This window comes from Microcaecilia unicolor, chromosome 12 (assembly GCF_901765095.1).
Source record: "Microcaecilia unicolor chromosome 12, aMicUni1.1, whole genome shotgun sequence".
Lineage (NCBI taxonomy): Eukaryota > Metazoa > Chordata > Amphibia > Gymnophiona > Siphonopidae > Microcaecilia > Microcaecilia unicolor.
This window is the reverse complement of record NC_044042.1, coordinates 63446864-63469114: the sequence shown is the minus strand read 5'-3', so window position 1 is coordinate 63469114 and position 22251 is coordinate 63446864. Positions and strand designations below refer to the sequence as shown.

The following is a 22251-nucleotide window of genomic DNA, read 5'->3' as shown; positions in this document are numbered from 1 at the left end:
CAGTTATGTCCCCTTACCAAGTTTGCCTTCAGAAAATATATAATAGATAGATGTTTGATATTTATATACGTTTTATTTATGATCCATATTAATTTGCATATATTGGTTTGCTGAAAGCCAAACAGTGAGTGGCGAGGAAGGAAAGAATTCGAATTGAAAACTATTGGAGAGATTCACTGCTATAGAGTCCTTATTTATATAGTTTAACTTGGAATAATTGGAGGTTAACCCCCCTCCCCCTGTGTACTACATAAGTACATAAGTAATGCCATACTGGGAAAAGACCAAAGGTGCATCGAGCCCAGCATCCTGTCCCCCGACAGCGACCAATCCAGGTCAAGGGCACCTGGCAAGCTACCGAAATGTACAAATATTTTATACAAGTTATTCCCGAAATTGTGGATTTTTCCCAAGTCCATTTAGTAGCGGTCTGTGGACTTGTCCTTTAGGAAACTGTCCAACCCCTTTTTAAACTCTGCCAAGCTAATCGCCTTCACTACGTTCTCTGGCAACGAATTCCAGAGTTTAATTACGCGTTGGGTGAAGAAACATTTTCTCCTATTTCTTTTAAATTTACTACACTGTAGTTTCATCGCATACCCCCTAGTCCTAGTATTTTTGGAAAGCGTGAACAGACGCTTCACATACACCTGTTCCACTCCACTCATTATTTTATATACCTCTATCATGTCTCCCCTCAGCCGTCTCTTCTCCAAGCTGAAAAGCCCTAGCCTCCTTAGTCTTTCTTCATAGGGAAGTCGTCCCATCCCTGCTATCATTTTTGACGCCCTTCGCTGCACCATTTCCAGCTCTACTATATCTTTTTTGAGATGTGGCGACCAGAATTGAACACAATACTCAAGGTGCGGTCGCACCATGGAGCGATACAACGGCATTATAACATCCTCACATCTGTTCTCCATACCTTTCCTAATAATACCCAACATTCTATTCGGTTTCCTAGCCACAGCAGCACACTGAGCAGAAGGTTTCAGTGTATTACCAACGACGACACCCAGATCCCTTTCTTGGTCCGTAACTCGTAAGGTGGAACCTTGCATGACGTAGCTATAATTCGGGTTCTTTTTTCCCAAATGCATCACCTTGCACTTGTTCACATTAAACTTCATCTGCCATTTAGCCGCCCAGTCTCATAAGGTCCTTCTGTAATTTTTCACAATCCTCTCGATAATCCATGTCCTTGGATGTGCTCTGTAATTTTGTTTTTAATAATAGCATCTACCATTTTCCCCGGCACCGACATCAGACTCACTGGTCTATAATTTCCCGGATCTCCCCTGGAACCTTTTTTAGAAATCGGCATTACATTGGCCCCACCCTCCAATCTTCCGGTACCACGCCTGATTTTAAGGATAAATTGCATATCACTAACAGAACTGAAAAATGAGCTTGCGGAGCTTCTATCAGTACTCTAGGATGTATACCATCCGGTTCAGGAGATTTGCTACTCTTCAGTTTTCTGAACTGCCCCATTACGTCCTACAGATTTACTGTGAATTCAGTAAGTTTTTCTGACTCGTCCGCTTGAAATACCATTTCCGACACTGGTATCCCACCCAAATCTTCCTTGGTGAAGACTGAAGCAAAGAATTATTCAATCTCTCTGCTACGTCTTTGTCATCCTTGATCGCACCTTTTACCCCTCGGTCGTCCAGCGGCCCAACCAATTCTCTTGCCGGCTTCCTGCTTTTAATATACCGGAAAATGTTTTTTACTATGTTTTTTTTTTGCCTTTAATGCTATCTTTTTTTTGTAATCCCTCTTGGCCTTCTTTATCTGTGCCTTGCATTTGCTTTGACACTCCTTATGTTGCTCTTGTTATTTTCATACAGTTCTTTCTTCCATTTTCTGAAGGCATTTCTTGTAGCCCTAATAGCTTCTTTCACCTCACTTTTCAACCACGCCGGCTGTCTTTTGGACTTCCGTCTTTCTTTTGTAATTCGCGGAATATGTTTGGCCTGGGCTTCTAGGATGGTACTTTTGAACAGCATCCATGCCTGTTGTACAGTTTTTACCCTCTCAGTTGCCCCTATAAGTTTTTTTTATTTTTTATTTTTATTTTTTACCGTTCTTCTCATTCTATCATAGTCTGCCATGCGGCAGTGCCGACACAGCCCATTCAGAATGCGGCTTAGTAAATAGGGGGAAGGGGGTAAGTGGCTTACTGAAGGTCATACAATGAATGCTGGGAGAGGGGCTGTAGCAGGAAGGTTTTGAATTGATGTGCCCAGAGAACATCAGTATCCACAAGAAGGGGTAAGCTGTCTCTTGTAAGTGAGGGCAAGGTAAACAAACTTAGGGGTCCATTTATTAATAGCTAATGGACTGTGGTTGACACATTGAAATCCTCTGCTTAGTAGTGGAGATGAAGAAAGCAAATAAAATGTTAGGTATTATTAGGAAAGGAATGGAAAATAAAAAATGAGGATGTTATTATGCCCTTGTATTGCTCTATGGTACGACTGCACCTCAAATATTGTGTGCTGTTCTGGTCACCACATCTCAAAAAAGATATAATGGAATTAGAAAAGGTATAGAGAAGGGTGACAAAAATGATGAAGGGGATGAGGTGACTTCCCTGTGAGGAAAGGCTAAAGCGGCTAGGGCTCTTTAGCTTGGAGAAAAGACGGCTCAGGGGAGATATGATAGAGGTCTATAAAATAATTAGTGGAATGGAAAGGGTAGGCATGAATCGCTTGTTTACTGTTATGATTGGGGTCTGAACCCCTCTCAAACTTACCTCTTTCCTGGGGGTCAGCTTCTTAGCTGGCTTCTGTTTCTTTTCTCTGTCCTTTCTGAGCTGGCTCTGTCTCTCTGTGCTGGCAGCTTCCAGCAGCATGGGGTTAGTTGTTTTACTTTACTACAGCTGTGTGTTGCCTGAGTTGCTCTAACTCTCTTTGGGTGTACTGGCTTCAAGGGTTTCACGGTTTTGCATTGGTGTGGGTTGGGCCTCTCTGGGTCAGTGTGCTTTTGCCTAGGTCTAGGGAGTGTGACATCATCTGGGAGGGCCTTGATAAGGAAGTGGTCTTGTTTCCTTCAGGGCCTTTGCAACAGTGGTGTTTGCTTTAGGTAGGGTGGTGCAGTGTGCACTTCTGACCTTGTGTCTAGTTTCCCTGCTTGCTTTTGCTAAGGGCCAGGTTAGTGTTAGTGCAGTGTGCACTGGTGACTGTGTGTTTAGCTTTCTTGCTTTTCCCTCTTGGTTTTGGAAGCATTGCTGTGTGTAGGGCTTTGGAAGCTCTGTTGCTGATAGAAGTACTTCAGGGTTTGGTGTTGTTAGGAACACTGCAGAGTTTGCTGTTAGAAGTACTTCTGGTGTTTGTGCTAGGGGGAGCATTGCAGTCTTTGCTGTTGGTGTTTGGTGATTTAGAATCACTTGGCTTATGTGTTAGCGTCCCTTCTTTTTCCTTGTGGCTCCCCTGTCTTCCCTTTTAGTGCTAGGAGCTCTTCTGGTTGCTTGCCAGAGTAGTGCTTGGGAAGCACTGTGTTAGTTGTATCTAGCTTGCTAGAGCAGTGCTTAGGTAGCTTGTTAGTTTTGTGTTTAGCTTATTAGCGTAGAGCTCTGCTTGTAGCTTGGTGCTTAGTAGCACCTGTGTTAGCTTTGTGTTTAGTTCCCTGCTCTGTTAGTCTAGGGCTGAGGAAGTCCCTTTCTTGAGCAGGGATTAGGAGCTCCTGTTTAGTATAGGGCTTAGGAAGTCCTTTTGTCAGTTTACGGTTAGGAACACTCCTGCTGGTTTAGGGTTAGGAGCACTTCTGTTTCCAGTCCTGGTCCCTATGTCATCCGGTATCCAGTAAGTCCTGTCGGCTACTCGAACCCAGGAGCTCAACTCTTGGGGGGCTTAGTAGCTAAGTACAGGTGAAGCTGTTGGACCAGTCCAGTGTGCTCCAGTCCCGTGTTCCGGTCCTGTGTCCTCCAGTCCGGGGGACCAGTCCAGGGTGTTCCAGTCTGGTGTGCTCCAGTCCAGTGTGTTCCGGTCCGGTGTGTGTTCCAGTCCTTTGTCCTCCAGTCCGGGGGATTCCAGTCCATGTGTTCCGGTTCGCTGGGCAGTGCCTGCAGTCCCTGCCGGTGTGCTTACCCAGTGTTGGTTGGTGGGTTTTGCCTGCTGCTGTCGCTCCTCGTCAGCAGCCCAAGGGCTCACGTTTGCTCCAGAGCCCGGCCCTGCGGGCTCTGAACCTGAGAACCTGACATTTACTCTTTCCAGAAATTTCAGGACTAGGGAGCACGCAAAGAAGCTACAAAGTAGTAAATTTAAAACAAATTGGAAAAAATATTTCTTCACTCAGTGTCTAATTAAACTCTGGAAATCGTTGCCAGAGAATGTGGTAAAAGAAAAGTCCATAAGCCATTATTAAGAAGGATTTGGAACAATCCACTGCTTATTTCTAGATTAAGCAGCATAAAATGTATTGTACTCTTGGGATCTTGCCAGTACTTGTGACCTGGATTGACCACTGTTGGAAACAGGATACTGGGCTTGATGGACCTTTGGTCTGTGCCAGTATGGCACCGCTTATGTTCTTATTTAGGAATTATTTTTTAATGGCGATGTCTTGGGGGAAGACTGTTAAATACTATCCAGTTTGCATTTATATTATAAGTAACCAAGAAGCTCAAGATGCTTGATGCTGATAAAGGAAAAAGCTTTCCGGTGCCAATGAAACTTCTTTAAAGGGCCATCAGATTTCTGAGTAAACCTTAATTTTTAAGACTTCACTTCAGTCTTGACCAATAAACACCACCTTAGAGAATCCAGCCAAGGATATATATTTATTGCACTGCAAGAGCCTGTTTAAGGGCACTCTAGTGCACAAGGCAGCTAAATTATACTGCAGATATAGAGCTAGAGCTGTTTCAAGAAAATCAGAATGTAAATGGCCCCTATTCCTGAAACCTGCTGATTAAGCCCCGCATTCCCCGGACTCTGTGACGCTTTTAAGAGGAAGTGGCGCGGCTCTTGCCCGTTTAAGGTGCCTGTTGCAAGTAAAAGCTGTGTTGCCTCGCGCTTGCTGGGGGGAGCTAGAACAAGGCTGGGGTTGCCCTGGAAGCCTGTGCCACATTCCGTCCCATTCATGCAGAGCAGCTACATTGTAGCGCAGGAGAGTGAGCCTGGAGTTTGGGGCACTGAAGGATGGCAGACACGCCGGCTTCACGCCATAAGTAGCAGTATGTAACACTTGCCCTCTGGAGCCCCAATCAGTCCAGGGCTGACAAGCAGCAAAATGGTGATCTCAGGCTCGGTTTCTGTTGGACAGAAAACCCTCTCCCTTCCCTTCCTCGCCATGGGTATCACTTACATTTTCCTGCAGCAATTCACAGTCACAGGCTGACTCCATGGCCTTCTTTCTGCCGCGTCCTGCACTCTCTTCTGCAATTTCTTGTTTTGAGGCTAAACAGGAAGTTGCAGTAGAGAGTGCAGGACGCATCATCAGGACCGCCGAGAGACTAGGCCGGGCCCAGGGCAAGGCCGCTCCCCCCGCCACTGCAGTCCGCGGTCTCACCTCCCTGTCTCCACGGCTCCGGGCTCTCTTCATTCAAAGCGGCAGTCGTAGATCGTGTCTCTTCTGGTCTTCCCTCCCTGTGTCCCGCCCTCGTCTGATGTAACTTCTGGTTTCCGCAAAGGCGGGACACAGGGAGGGAAGGCCAGAAGAGACGCGATCTGCGACTGCCGCTTTGAATGAAGGGGGCCCAGAGCTGTGGAAGCAGGCAGGTGAGACTGGGGACTGCAGCGCCGGTGGTCTGACCCCGGCGCTGGGCCCCCCCCCCCCCCCGCCCCCCTCTCGGCGGCCCTGCGCATCATAAAGAAGAACACTGAGTTCGTACAGTTAAACCTTTCCTAGATCCTTTCCAGCTGCAAACAATAACTGTGATGAGTCAATATTGTGTTGCTGGGTTTACCAGATTCGCAAATTCATAATTAGAAATAGTTCAGAATACAGCAGCAAAATTGGTAGTAAAGGATAAATTTAGTGTTCATGCTATTCCATTTCTTAGAAGATTACATTGGCTCCTGGTGAAGGCTAGAATTTATTTTAAACTTTTTATTGTTTGTATTTAAAATCTTATATTGTCTGGCTCCTGATTATCTATGTACAACAATGTCACAGTATTCAGCTGGAAGGTTCCTGCATTCCACTCAAGGTTGACAATTCCATCTAAACTTCAGTGTTGAAGAGCTTTAATTTGGAAAAGATCTATTGTAGGCTGTGGACCTGAGCTCTGGAATAAGCTTTCAAGCAGTTTAAGAGAGATAAATGGTTATTATACTTTCAGATGCTCCTTGAAAACACAGCTGTTTAATTATTACTTATCGAGAGAATAAATTCTTGTTTAGGATGTTTTAGATTTTTTTAAATGTATTTCCGGGGTGTTAGCCCACTTCTTTTAGTTGTGTGATCCACCTTGAGCCACAGAATTTGGTTAAGCGGAATATAAATGATTAGCTTAGTGATTATATTGCTTATATTTGACAAGCAAAGCATGCAGAATTTGTAAATGCTTTCTGCATGACGTTTTTGCACAGAGATCCCCCAGGAGTAAGCTGTGTAGATCATATCTTCAGCACATAGACAGGAGGACAATGAATTAATGTAGTAAGAGCAGTTGAGATAGGTCAGAGCAAAGCAGTTGAGAGAAGAAAGATAGATGGAAGCAGGATGATGTGTGGTGGAAGAACCTACTACTATTACTATTTATCATTTCTATAGCGCTACTAGATCAGCAGAGAAAAGGTTCCAGGGTTTGAAGGGTTACTCAAGCGTCTCGGAGTCACTAGGAAGAATTTGCTGGTGTTGGCCGATTTGGCACAAGGCCCAAACAGTACTGCACAGTTAAGGTGTAGTACTATGCACTGAACCCCTAACTGACTGCATGCACAGAACAGCTGAAATTTCACAGGTATTCTATGTAAAATACAAGAGGAGGGGACATTCATATGGGTGCTGTATGGGTGGGGCTGCCACTTAGGCACACAGTTTACAGAATACTGTAAGCTTTGTGCACCTTTGCTGCATTTGCGTGATTGTGGTTACACCAAGTCTGTGGGCGCCCAAATGCAGTTATAGGGTTTCACTGTGTGGCATTGAGGTGCCTAAATGGAGGTGCTCAGTTATATTATTACCTTCTGGGTGACTGTGTCAGTGATGGAACCACAAGGTCTATTTTTTTTTCTCTTGGGTTGCAGCTAAGCCTCTTCCTGTTTTACCGAGTCTTTATCCCAGTGCTGCAGTCAGTCACAGCACATATCATAGGTAAGTTAGTGTCTTCTATTTACAGTGTATTCTATTTTCTGGGAACTTGGACATAGAGTACTATTTCTGGCAAAGGTGAGTTGATGGGTTGAGAGTAAAAGAGTGACAGAAAGAGGGATGGGTTGGTGAAAAGTAGGGAAATGCGAGCTTGAATCATGTGGTGATTGATGATTTGGGGAGGTTGGATTAGTAGAGGGATGGGATGGGGAAGAATGGGTAAAGGGGTGGTGGTGAATTAGAAGTAGGCAAGTTGATACAGAGGTTGGGATCAAGGAAACTGTACTGTAGCTGTGTCTGCAAATAATGATTATTGGTTTCTCCTTTATTCTAGGGGACCCATCTTTACATGGAGATGTCTGGTCTTGGCTGGAGTTTATTCTTACCTCGATCTTCAGTGCCCTCTGGGTACTTCCCCTCTTTGTGCTTAGTAAAATTGTCAATGCCATCTGGTTTCAGGTGAGTTTCAGAATTGCCATTTGCAGAATATTAGGGCTTAACAGGACACCATGTGGTAAAATTGAACAGGGCTTTCAATTACAGTTTGATTGGGGCTGGAGGCTAAAGGTTTTCTAGCAGCGGAAGCAGTCCTTGATGCTTAAAGCTTCAGTAATCTATTCTGTGTGTGTTTGCTGCAGGATATTGCAGACTTGGCATTTGAAATATCAGGAAGAAAACCTCATCCCTTCCCCAGCATCAGTAAGATCATCGCAGACATGCTATTTAATCTCCTGCTAGAGGCACTTTTTCTCATCCAGGTATGAAAAATGGTAGGCCAAAACATTAAGTAGGACTCGGCTAGAGTGTGCTCCCTTTTTGTTTGCATTTAGGATTCACAAGATATCTTCAAAACAGAAGACAATTTGACTACAGATGCATGTAGGCTTATTGTCTGTGCCAGTCCAATCCAAACAAGTGGGTTGTTATCCTCTGTGAGTAGATGGAGACAGAGAAAAAAAGACTCAAAGCTGACTTTCTTTTTAGGGGTCCAATGCTGTCTTCAGCTCATCAGTATTTCTGTGTGTCCAGGAGACGTAGCCTGGTGCAGCAGCTAAGAGGAGGTGACTCCCAGGAAGCTAGGTCCTGCAGACTGAGTTGTGGGGGAGGGAGAAGGGGATGCTTCGGACAACAGTCTTAAAGACTGATTTCCCCTAACATTTAGGAAAAGACTCTGTTGGGGGTCCAAGATCCCACACTGATGGCTCCAGCACCAGTTGATCCCCAGTGATTTTCACCATTGCTAGGTCTGACAGCAGAAGCTACTGACAGCACTCTATTCTTGGACAAAAACAGGGAAGGAATGTTTAAAAAAAAAAAAAGGCTCCAGACTACGTCCTGGCTTCCTATAGATTTCTGCCAGGTTTGTACTCGGGATCTGAAGTGATTACAGTCATCTCTCTCTCTTCACTTTGTCATGTTCTGCGAGTGAGAGTGCTGTACAGTTCAGAGGGAAGGGGAAGACTCATCATGACTGGTAAGTTGTATGCTATCAACAGTATTTGGATGATATATTGCTATAACCAAGACTCCATTGTGTTTGGCTGCCTGTATGGTTGGCATGGTGGAGACGACAACCAGTGTTTAAGCATGGGTGCTGGGGTCCACATAGAGTTGGGGGCGCAGCTGTAGCCACCTTGTTGGGCAGACTGAATGGACTGTGCGGGTCTTTATCCTCCGTCATTTACTGTGTTGTTTGCTTCTGGTACATCTACAGCAAGGGTTCTCAACCCAGTCCTCAGAACGCACCCAGCCAGTCAAGTTTTAAGGATATTCACAATGAATAGGCATAAGATATATTTGCACACAGTAGAAGTAGTGTATGCAAATTTATGTCATGCATATTCATTGTGGATATTTTGGAAACCTGACTGGCTGGGTTTGTCCCAACAACTGGGTTGAGAACACCTGGTCTACAGGGGAAAAAAAGGAGGCAATGCATCAGATAAGTCATAGCAATCAGCATTTTAGCTGGCATATTTGGCCTGTCTTGTGAGCAGGCAGTCAGGCACCAGGCAAGTGGGTGTGATTTATGGAGGGTCGGCTCCCAGCTAAAAGCAAAGCTAGATGGGTTCCTTAGAATTTTGCCCTGGCTTTTGTGATGACAATCAGTGCTGTGATGCGTACGGATCTGGGCTTTGTTGTACACTCCCCCCCCCCCCCCCCCCCCCCACACACACACACACATTTTGTCAGGATCAGTAGCCATTTTAATGTTGATTCATGCCAGCAAATAAGTAAGTCAAGTATTCTAGACTCTTTACCTCAGGAGAATGGAAATTTTCCTTATTTACCCCCAGGCACAGCAGAGCATGCACATCTTCAGTTCTCTACTGAGTTGTTACTTCAGGAAGCAACCTCACAGGCATCTGAGCTCCTCTCTCCTGCCCTCTCAAGTAGTGGAACAATGGCAGGGGCAGCCTGCAGAACTGGCTCTCATCCCTTTTACATACTTACGTTTTGCTGCAGCCTGGAAATTAAAAGAAAAAATCCCAGTTTGATCCTGGCTGGGCAGCCCCAGCCTTAATGTCCCTGCATAGAAGAAACCCCTGTTTGGCTTTGGCCAGCGTTTGGGGTGATACAGCACTCCATTGGCTAGGACAGGCTAAGGAATCAGTTTGACAAGAGCAGATGGAGATAGCTGGGTAATCAGACAGGGAGATAATGCTTCATTGGGGAGGCTGTCCAGGAGATAGGAGCTGGTGATCCTTATTTTCCATGGCGTGACCTCCTGGTGGCTCTCGGGTGAATTTCTGTAGAGCAGGGATTCTCAACTCAGGACACATCAATTAATATTTATGATATAAATTTGCATGCACTTCCTCCATTATATGCAAATCTATCTCATGCATATTCATTGGGGGTATCCTGAAAACCTGGCTGGCTGGGTGTGTCCCGAGGACTGGATTGAGAAGTCCTGTTAGACAGAGATTCTGTATTCTTGGATGCTCGCAGGCTCCCCTTTACTGTTACATCTGATCATTGGAGATGGGATACCCTAAGGGTGAGACATCCGATTCCAGTCTTAGGATGACCAAGACTGAGAGATCTGTATCCTTTCTGAAGAAGGAGAAAGATGTGGTGCTGGGTTATCCTTGTCTAGTAAGACCAGAATCAGGTGGCAGGAAGCAAAGGATTTGTGGACCCTCATGGTAGAGAAGTTGTGGCTCTGGAATGAGTAGAACAGCGGGTTGGGAACCAGGGAGGACTGGGTTCAGATCATTCTGATGCTCCCTATGACCTCAGGAAAGTTAATTTATCCTGTGTTGCTTAGGGCTAGATTTACTAGAGAGTGCTACTGTATTAGTATGCACTAACACTGTTAATGCATGTTGGGTCCCATAAAATGGGACTTGCAGCAAACAGTAATGCAGTAGTACCTTTTAGATTGTAAGTCCTCTGGGAACATGGAAATATGTAGCATACCTAAATGTGACAATACACAAGAGAGGCAGTTGTGATCCACAGATCATAGTATGAAATAAAACAATGGATTGAAGGGGGTAAAAGGCACACTTAGCCTAATGTGCCCACATTTTGCTTATTGCAGGCTGCTTCAGGGGCAGGCACTGTCAATTGAACAAAATATCAAACAAAATTAAAACCAAAATACAATAAATAATAAGTATATAAATACACAAAATAGACAATTTTATTAAGTTCAAACCTTTTTGAAAGTTTTGCAATTTTAGCAACTAAACCTTCCATGAAAGATACCCCAAAACAAAAATACCAGATGATGTTATATTACTTCTTATTTACCTTTACTGAAACAGTAAATGTAAAAAAATGTAACATGTCACATATATCAACACAACAAGAAAAAGGATGCAGCAGATTGATCATATAAATGTAAATGAGATTCAACAAATACAAACATGGGCAACCAGATATCTTTAAATTATCTGATAGTTTCCAGGTTTTTCTATGAACACCACCATAAATGAACATTAAGGTTCCCCAAGGATTTCCAAACAAATAGACTTAATTAAAATCAGTACAACTTAATCAAAATGATAGAGGTAATTCTGTAACTGGACACCATGTAGGTGTCTATTCTGCAAAGGAACATAAACTCCTACCTTTAGGGAATGCTAGTGTAATGGCGAAAATATGTGCCTCTAAATGCGTGCACATATCCCTGAAATTTAGGCACACAAACTATTGAGTGCGTGTGTCTAAATTCCAGGGATATGTGCTTAACGTTTAGTATTCTACAAGTTATGGACATGGAAGTCCTGCCCAAGATCCGCCCATACTCCACTAGTGTGTATGTTAATGTGCGTATGCATGTATTTACAGAAGAGCACTTAGGTTTTTGGATTTCAGCATGTATTTGCACACATATTTATTTTATTTTATTTGTTGCATTTGTATCCCTCATTTTCCCACCTATTTGCAGGCTCAATGTGGCTTACATAGTACCGTAAAGGCATTCGCCAAGTCCAGTAGCTAGACAAATACAAGGTGATATTGTGGCCGAATAAGGCATTTGTGCATATAATTGGTGTGTAACTTAGCATTCGCCAAGTCCAGTAGCTAGACAAATACAAGGTGATATTGTGGCCGAATAAGGCATTTGTGCATATAATTGGTGTGTAACTTAGCACACACTTTATAAAATTACCCCCTCTCTTTATTTAGGCAAAGATTTGGAGCAAGCAACAAAGAGAGCTGAGGGGGAAAGAGCCGAGACTGTAGAGGCAGCAGTTCAGATGCAAACTGAAAATTGATTTTGTGGGTGGAGTGACAGAAAATAATTTTGAATAGGAAGGCCCCAGTGGGAGGAGGTCTTTGTGAACAGGCATGTACTGATTTCCTCTCTTCTCTCTGATTTCCAGGGAATGATTGTCAGCCTGTTTCCAATTGATATCATCGGACAGTTAGTGAGTCTGCTCCACATGTCGCTGCTCTATTCTCTATACTGTTTTGAGTATCGCTGGTTTAATAATGGTGAGTGACAAACATTTACAGCCCCTGCCAACAAGCTGTTGGACATAAATCCCTTGTGAGAGAAAGAAAAGAAATGTGCTGGATGTGTCTACCTTAGATTATCCCTCCAAAAATACCTCCTCATAAAAAAATAAATTGTGTTAATTTTTGTACATACAAATTACTATTTTCTTCTAACATTAAGCATTTTGAATTAGTTAAAAGTATTTAATATATTTTTGGAGACATCAGCAAGCAATGTAGCTCTCAATGCCACTTGGGCTTGCTATAACTTATATACATCAAATCATTATCCGTCTCTTTTAGTTATTCAAACTCCACAGTGTGTTCACATCTGTCTGCTAAGAACATACATAATAACAAAACACTGAGGGCCTCTTTTACTAAGTTGTGCTAAATGTTAGAGACATCCATTTATTCCTATGGACGTCTCTTAACATGTAGCGCGCCCTAAATATTAGCGCATGCTAAAAATGCTAGCTTGCCTTAATAAAAGAGGCCCTTAGCTTGTGCAGTTTAGAAGCACTGCACTCCAAGACCCGACATCAGTGTTCTGGCAGCTTTTCCTGCTTTGGGAATCAAGTGCCACAGTAAAACTTTAGGACAGTATCAAATCCTTCCACATGTGACAACGCTCCTCCACAGCATGTGTATTGTTTGCCAGCTTCTCAGAAAAGCCTTTTCTTTCTATACCTGGAGAATTTCTGTTGATGTCAGTGAGTGGGTTTGTTTGAGAACAAATGTCAGACAGACTGAACAATGTGGAAGTTAATTTGACAGAGAGAATGTGTATGAGTGACACAGAATTGTTTCAATAACACACAAAGAATAATAGTGTGTGAGTGTGATACAGAGAGAAAGCAAAAGGGAAGAGAAGGTTTTCACTCTCTCCTCCTTGACCCATGTGCATTAAGGCAGTAATTCTATAAGGAATATGCAGGAAGTATGTACATATTGAGTTCTACATTGAATATCATTATATAAATGGAGCTAATATGCTTCTTCATTACATCTCTTCATCAACCTTCATGATCATTACAGTCATCAGTGTCTAATGTATTAGATGTATCCTTCTTTCGTTCTGTATATTTGGAGGAATATAGAAATTAAATTTTTTATATAAGAGGTTCACAATTGTGGAATGCTCTTCCAGATCTTATTCGATCTTTACAAGACCTGAAAGAGATTAAATCTATGTTAAAGACTCTATTATTTCAGGATACATATAATTAATTAATTTACTTACTATATTTATATCTTGTCTTTGTCCAAGGCGGGTAACAATGGTCGCATACATAGTTTTAAACAATAGTCACATACATCGACTTAGATAATGTTAAACCATGATGGACCAGTGATGAGTTATAAGTGCTTGATAGTAATGATTGATGCGTGACAATCTGTAACTGCTTGCTTGAGGTGATAATTTAGATCTTGTTTTAATGATAGAAGGATAACAATGTTGTTATATTGTTCTGATGGTGTGAGATGTATTGATTTTATAGATTTTATCTTTAAAAAAATTTTAAAATTTGTTTTATGTTGACATATTGTGTATGTAATCATGTACTCTGCCTAGAACTGGAAAGATGGAGAAAAATATAAATACTGAAAATAAATAAATGCGTGTACATAGGGTGGTGTGCTGAAATATTGCCACCTACATTAGAGATGTGTACTGGGCAGGTTATACAGTCAAACCTGTTTAAAGTCACAACGGTTAATATCACGCCTCGCATAATGTCATATTTTTTTAATCCCTGGTCAGTGCCCATTGTAACTAACAAGGACTTTCTTCACCTGTTGTCACTCTGCGTAATGTGAAACAGAAAAAAGCAACACTGGGCCTTCAGGATGGAGATAAATGTAGTCCTTTTTATTCTGAACTTCTAGGTTACTGGAGCCACACTCCTAGTGGTCCCACAGTTCCCAGAAAGCACTCACAGACCCAACACACAAACCACCAGGATTCTTTACAAGTCCAGACAGGCAGAGTCAACAAACTAAACAGTTTTATTGTCACACTGGAACAATAAACAAAAAAAAAAATGTTCAACCAGCAAACAATAACAGGTAATTGAAATATGGATCAATTATTACACTAACTAAACATCTATATACTGTCTAAACAGTACCTGGGAAGGTCAGGACATATAATTCACCGAGCCTCAGCAAAGAGATCTGTCTCTCTTTACTCCCGGGCTAAGACTGAAGCAACAGCCAACACTACTGGGCAATTTTTAAAACTCTAGGCCAATCAGAGCCCAGTTAACAAGTTTTAAAAGTTAAAGAAAGAAAATGTTCCTATCTGTTTCCTATAACAACTTTACAGCAAAGAAACACCACCTGCCTGTCAAATAGGAGAAATATACTTCAGGACATAATTAAAACAGGAAAATATCTAATACATTTTACAGGCGTAAAACACACTGTTTCTTCACAGAGATGCACTTGGAAATTATTTTTAATCAAGCTAGTGGCACCCAATATAGTTGTGACAATCTCTGTATCTTTTTCTGCTACATTTTCTTAATCTCTGGTTGCACTTGTTGGTGCCTAAAGATTTTCTTGTTTCTCAATGCATAGTACAGAATAATCACTTGATACTAACATCTCTCTATATAAAACGCACCTCCAACGTTCGAATGAAGCCTCACCCAACGTTCCAAAAGTGAAGGGGGTGAGATCGCTTTGTGTCTGCCCCGCCCACGCGTCAAACTTGACGTTGAGGGCGGAGCACTGACACTGAATGAATGGCATCTCCAAGGGAGATGGTGGAACGGTTGCCACGTGACGAAACACATCACAAAACCAACCAACCAAAACCAAATGCATCAGAATAAGGGAGGAGACTGACCGCAAACAAACACATTCAGAGCTGCAGGGTGACGTCAGAAGAAGGCGGAACACAGCGAAGGGAAGGCTAGATGTCGGGAGCGCCGCCTCCTTCCCTGACGCTGCGCTGCCGGAACCGCCATGGAGGTAAATTTAAAAAGAAAAAAAAAACAAAAAGAGATGTTGGGGGGAGAGAAGAGGGTGGGCAGTAAAGTTGAACAATGGGAGCGGGAGGGCAGGGGAGAAACGACAGCATGGATGCGAAGGGGGGGGCATGGATGCGAAGGGGGGGGGAGAAGAGGCCGGGCCAGGCTGGGACATGGGAGAGAGAGGAGCATGGATGCGAGGGGGGGGGACATGGAAGGGAGAGAGGGGAATTGCTGGAAAAGGATGAATGGAGAGGGCAGGGGACAGAGGAGCATGGATGGGCATGGATTGGGAGGGCAGGGCTCAGGGAGAGAGGGGAATTGCTGTAAAGGGATGAATGGAGGGGGCAGGGGACATAGGAGCATGGATGGGCATGGATTGGGAGGGCAGGGCTCAGGGAGAGAGGGGAATTGCTGGAAAGGGATGAATGGAGGGGGCAGGGGACAGAGGAGCATGGATGGGCATGGATTGGGAGGGCAGAGCTCAGGGAGAGAGGGGAATTGCTGCATAGGGATGAATGGAGGGGACAGATGGGCATGGATGGATATGGATTGCAGGGCAGGGCTCAGGGAGAGAGGGGAATTGCTGTAAAGGGATGAATGGAGGGGGCAGGGGACATAGGAGCATGGATGGACATGGATTGGGAGGGCAGGGCTCAGGGAGAGAGGGGAATTGCTGGAAAGGGATGAATGGAGGGGGCAGGGGACAGAGTACATAAGTACATAAGTAGTGCCATACTGGGAAAGACCAAAGGTCCATCTAGCCCAGCATCCTGTCACCGACAGTGGCCAATCCAGGTCAAGGGCACCTGGCACGCTCCCCAAACGTAAAAACATTCCAGACAAGTTATACCTAAAAATGCGGAATTTTTCCAAGTCCATTTAATAGCGGTCTATGGACTTGTCCTTTAGGAATCTATCTAACCCCTTTTTAAACTCCGTCAAGCTAACCGCCCGTACCACGTTCTCCGGCAACGAATTCCAGAGTCTAATTACACGTTGGGTGAAGAAAAATTTTCTCCAATTCGTTTTAAATTTACCACACTGTAGCTTCAACTCATGCCCTCTAGTCCTAGTATTTTTGGATAGCGTGAACAGTCGCTTCACATCCACCCGATCCATTCCACTCATTATTTTATACACTTCTATCATATCTCCCCTCAGCCGTCTCTTCTCCAAGCTGAAAAGCCCTAGCCTTCTCAGCCTCTCTTCGTAGGAAAGTCGTCCCATCCCCACTATCATTTTCGTCGCCCTTCGCTGTACCTTTTCCAATTCTACTATATCTTTTTTGAGATACGGAGACCAGTACTGAACACAATACTCCAGGTGCGGTCGCACCATGGAGCGATACAACGGCATTATAACATCCGCACACCTGGACTCCATACCCTTCCTAATAACACCCAACATTCTATTCGCTTTCCTAGCCGCAGCAGCACACTGAGCAGAAGGTTTCAGCGTATCATCGACGACGACACCCAGATCCCTTTCTTGATCCGTAACTCCTAAAGCGGAACCTTGCAAGACGTAGCTATAATTCGGGTTCCTCTTACCCACATGCATCACTTTGCACTTGTCAAGATTGAACTTCATCTGCCACTTGCACGCCCATTCTCCCAGTCTCGCAAGGTCCTCCTGTAATCGTTCACATTCCTCCTGCGACTTGACGACCCTGAATAATTTTGTGTCATCGGCGAATTTAATTACCTCACTAGTTATTCCCATCTCTAGGTCATTTATAAATACATTAAAAAGCAACGGACCCAGCACAGACCCCTGCGGGACCCCACTAACTACCCTCCTCCACTGAGAATACTGGCCACGCAATCCTACTCTCTGCTTCCTATCTTTCAACCAGTTCTTAATCCATAATAATACCCTACCTCCGATTCCATGACTCTGCAATTTCTTCAGGAGTCTTTCGTGCGGCACTTTGTCAAACGCCTTCTGAAAATCCAGATATACAATATCAACCGGCTCCCCATTGTCCACATGTTTGCTTACCCCCTCAAAAAAATGCATTAGATTGGTGAGGCAAGACTTCCCTTCACTAAATCCGTGCTGACTTTGTCTCATCAGTCCATGTTTTTGTATATGCTCTGCAATTTTATTCTTAATAATAGCCTCCACCATCTTGCCCGGCACCGACGTCAGACTCACCGGTCTATAATTTCCCGGATCTCCTCTGGAACCCTTCTTAAAAATCGGAGTAACATTGGCTACCCTCCAGTCTTCCGGTACTACACTCGATTTTAGGGACAGATTGCATATTTCTAACAGTAGCTCCGCAAGTTCATTTTTTAGTTCTATTAATACTCTGGGATGAATACCATCAGGTCCCGGTGATTTACTACTCTTCAGCTTGCTGAACTGACCCATTACATCCTCCAAGGTTACAGAGAATTTGTTTAGTTTCTCCGACTCCCCCGCTTCAAATATTCTTTCCGGCACCGGTGTCCCCCCCAAATCCTCCTCGGTGAAGACCGAAGCAAAGAATTCATTTAATTTCTCCGCTACGGCTTTGTCCTCCTTGATCGCCCCTTTAACACCATTTTCGTCCAGTGGCCCAACCGACTCTTTGGCCGGTTTCCTGCTTTTAATGTATCTAAAAAAATTTTTACTATGTATTTTTGCTTCCAACGCTAATTTCTTCTCAAAGTCCTTTTTTGCCCTCCTTATCTCCGCTTTGCATTTGGCTTGGCATTCCTTATGATCTATCCTGTTACTTTCAGTTGGTTCTCTTCTCCACTTTCTGAAGGATTGTTTTTTGGCTCTAATGATTTCCTTTATGTTACTGTTTAGCCACGCCGGCTGACGTTTAGTCTTTTTTCCCTTTTTTCTAATACGTGGAATATATTTGTCCTGAACCTCCAGGATGGTGTTTTTAAACAGCATCCACGCCTGATGCAAGTTTTTTACTCTGCGAGCTGCTCCTTTCAGTCTTTTTTTCACCATTTTTCTCATTTTGTCGTAATCACCTTTTCTATAGTTAAACGCTAGCGTACTTGATTTCCTAGTTTCACTTCCTTCAATGCCAATATCAAAACCGATCATATTATGATCACTGTTATCAAGCGGCCCTCGTATCGTTACCCCCTGCACTAGATCATGAGCACCACTAAGGACTAAGTCTAGTATTTTTCCTTCTCTTGTCGGCTCCTGAACTAGCTGTTCCATGAAGCTGTCCTTGATTTCATCAAGAAATCTTATGTCCCTTGCGTGTACAGATGTTACATTAACCCAGTCTATATGCGGGTAATTGAAATCCCCCATTATTATTGTGTTGCCCAGTTTGTTTGCGTCCCTGATTTCCTTTAACATTTCCGCATCCGTCTGTTCGTCCTGGCCAGGCGGACGGTAGTACACTCCTATCACTATCCTTTTCCCCTTTGCACATGGAATTTCAATCCACAGTGATTCCAAGGAGTGTTTTGTTTCCTGCAGAATTTTCAATCTATTTGATTCAAGGCTCTCGTTAATATACAATGCTACCCCTCCACCCTCCACAGAGGAGCATGGTTGGGCATGGATTGGGAGGGCAGGGCTCAGGGAGAGAGGGGAATTGCTGGATAGGGATGAATGGAGGGGGCAGGTGACAGAGGAGCATGGATTGGGAGGGTAGGGCTCAGGGAGAGAGGGGAATTGCTGGAAAAGGATGAATGGAGGGGGCAGGGGACAGATGGGCATGGATTGGGAGGGCAGGGCTCACACTCTCATATACAATGTCTTTCTGACTCACACTCTCACACACTCTGTCTCACACTGTATCACATTCACTCTCTATGTGCCACACAGTCACTCACACTCGCTTGGTCTCATACACTCACTCTCACAGAGAATCTGTGTCTCACACACACTCTCTCTCTCGCTCGCGCGCACACACACACACACACACTCTCTCTCTCACACTGTGTCTCACATACACACTTGCACACTCTCATTCTCACACACACACTCTCTCACAAATACACTCACACCCAGACTCACTCTCTCTCTCACACACACACTCTCACACTTTCACTCTGTCTCTCACACAGTCACTCTCACATACACTCTCCCAAACATACACACTCCGAGGAAAACCTTGCTAGCGCCCGTTTCATTTGTGTCAGAAACGGGCCTTTTTTACTAGTTTCTAATAAAAGTGCTGTTTTTATATCTTCTTTATTGCATCAGGCTTTTCTCTGTGGGAATAGGAATGTCTCAGAAGACCACAAATTCTTCATTCTTCACAATTGTTTGTTTTCTTTTTTGTGATATTTGATTAACCACATTTTTGCAAAGAGCAAAATGATGTACATATATAGCTGATGTAGCCTAAATTTGTGGAGAAAGTAAAGAACAGAACAAACAGCAAGCAGTTTACATTATTATATAATAAGATCAACTTATGTGTAAAGAAATGAGAGAGAACAGAAACTAAGATGAATGCTACCATTTGTTCCATAACTTTTGCAGGAATAAATGAAGGACTTCAATTTTTGACACTGGCACTTTTGACCACAAAATGTTCACTACCAGTTTTAATTATCTGGAATCTTTGTAACTTGTGATACTATGAACTTTGGAGAATCCTTGAGTACCTTTTTCAAATGTCTGGAGATGGGTGTGTGGAAGATTACATACTTTATCATCTTTTTTTCATTTTAATAGAAGATATTACAGTTACCTTTAGTGTCTTCAATGTAAGTTTTATTTAAAAATATTAAAACAAAAAGGAATATTCTGAATTAATTTAGGATGTAGAATTTACTGACCATATTTGTGGCTCTTATTTTCAAGTACATGTTTTTTTGTTTGGGTTTTTTTTTTTTTTGGTATTTAAGTATGAATTTATGGCTGCAAATTTCTAGGAAGCAGAAATATAGGCCACTGAGAAAGGGGCCTGAGAGCAGAGCTGCATCTGGAGGTTGGTGGTGCTGTCTCTAACTCATTCTTTTGTTTTTGGTACACAGGGATTGAGATGCACCAACGGTTATCAAATATTGAACGGAACTGGCCCTATTATTTTGGATTTGGTCTGCCATTGGCGTTTCTCACAGCAATGCAATCCTCCTATATTATCAGGTAGGACTTTTGCATGTCAGTGATTTTATTTATCCCCCATTGTGCCCATCCTTTTTGCCTGGTTTTCATGAAGGAGTCATCATACCAAGCTTATATTCTTACTCTATAGCGAGGGTACTTTTCAGAAGGATTTTTATGGATAAAGCAGTGCTTTTTATTCACAGAAATAGGCTTTTAGGGCCTATGTTTCTAACCAGGTGCTTTTGTGAAAAGTTCAAAAAGCCACGTATTTTATAAAGGAAACACAAACACCAATGTGCCTGTATAAAATAAGTTCCCAGAACCAGCTCCAATAATGGCACACACATGCCAACCCACAAATATACACCTGCTACAAAAGGGAATAAATTGTTTGTATAATCTACATGTGCATCTGCTTGTCTTATAAAATATACACATATGTCATAGCTCTGTCTCTGCCCACCAAAACTACACTTCTACGAATGCCTCTGGGCAGATCACATAAATGTAAATGCACACTTTCCATGCATATACTTTTTGCATTTGTATGCAGGTGCACAGTTTTATAAAAGCCAGTTTCTGCTTGTAAAACAGGATTTAGAAAAACCTTTCTAAAATTGCCTCTTTATTAAACAGAATAATAATAATAATTGTGCAACAGATTTGAGGAGATGGGGAAGGGCTTGAATTTTCATATATACGAGTACTTTTGAAAACTGCATTTATGTGCAAACAATAATCCAGAAAATTTGTATATGCTGAACAGCAGATGAAGGTAATTATCAAAAGAGAAGCATACAGATGACGTCCACATAGAGAAAATTGCGTGTAATTGTAAACTGAATCCTCATTTCTCTTATCTGAGAGCTGTTAAGCCTGGACTTTCTCTGGCTGGTCTTGTTACAATGCTGAGAGAGATTGTGAACTCCAAGTATATTAATGAGATTGCAAGTTCTTACCATAATATTCATGTTTAATTGAAACCAGTCTATCTTAGGCAATAAAAAAGGTATAAACTAAACAATTCCAAGTTTTGGAGACACAATAATTGCAAAATACAAACGATAAGACTAATTTAGAATCAATGTGTGAAACAGTAAGTGAACCCTTAGTTTCCTTAGCACAATTAATTAAATGGCTAATTAGAATCTGGTGTTTAAATAACTGAATAACAAGTAAACCACCCTGCAGATACATTTCTGAGTATGGCCATCTTCTCCTATGTAAAGGTCTTCACCAGAAAAGTTGATGAGACCACATCATATCACTATAAAAGAAATTTCAGAGGCTCTACAAAAAAAAAAAAAAGAGTAGTTGATGCTCATCTGTTCAAGGTTACAAGACCATTTCTTTTTTTTAAATAAGGTTCTTTATTGAAAATACCCCCTCCTTTAAAAAAATAAAAAATTGTGCAAACATTGTTCATTAACCCAGGAAACACCAACAGTGAAAGCATAACATTAGTAGCATAACCAAAATACTACACTCAGAACACGTCGAACAAATAAACATCATAGTAAAGCATATTGCTAGTTAAACAAGATCTAATAATCTCCTCCTTTTTTGTATACAATTTCCCCCTCCTTCCCCGCCCCAACACCCAGATAACTACTCTGTGTGACTAAAATTAACAAAAGCCCTCCCCGTCCAAGATAAAACAAATAGAAAACCCCATTGAAATGCACCAGGAGATGAGTTCATATCTTGTCTTTAAGTGGTGCCCAAACTTTTTCCCACTTATGGACAGTCTTGCGTCAAATTGCAGTGAGTTCCTCCATCTCATAATTGTAACGCAGCTTGTTAAATCTCTTATGTACCGAAGGCACTCCTGGGTTTTTCCATGATACTGCCAGGATCAAATTAGCAGCACTCAAATAATAGCAAATCAATGAAGTCTTAGCCAAAGTAAAGCGCGATATTACAAGGCCATTTTTAGACCTTTGCAGCTCCATCTACTGTCAGACAAATAGTCTACAAATGGAAAAAGTTGAAGACAATAGGGGCTGTACTCAGGAATGGTCTTCCTGCC

General features: G+C 42.7%; 1 protein-coding gene across 2 annotated transcripts in view; it reads left to right on the top strand.

The window, feature by feature from the left end:
- EI24 (EI24 autophagy associated transmembrane protein) overlaps window positions 1-22251 on the top strand; it is a 59232-nt gene that overhangs the window by 24603 nt on the left and 12378 nt on the right. For both annotated transcript variants that reach the window (XM_030220837.1, XM_030220838.1), the window contains exons 5-9: window positions 7200-7266; window positions 7598-7722; window positions 7902-8021; window positions 12102-12213; window positions 20150-20261. In XM_030220837.1, the coding sequence (XP_030076697.1) occupies window positions 7200-7266; window positions 7598-7722; window positions 7902-8021; window positions 12102-12213; window positions 20150-20261 (536 nt within the window). The remainder of the gene's footprint in view (window positions 1-7199; window positions 7267-7597; window positions 7723-7901; window positions 8022-12101; window positions 12214-20149; window positions 20262-22251) is intronic.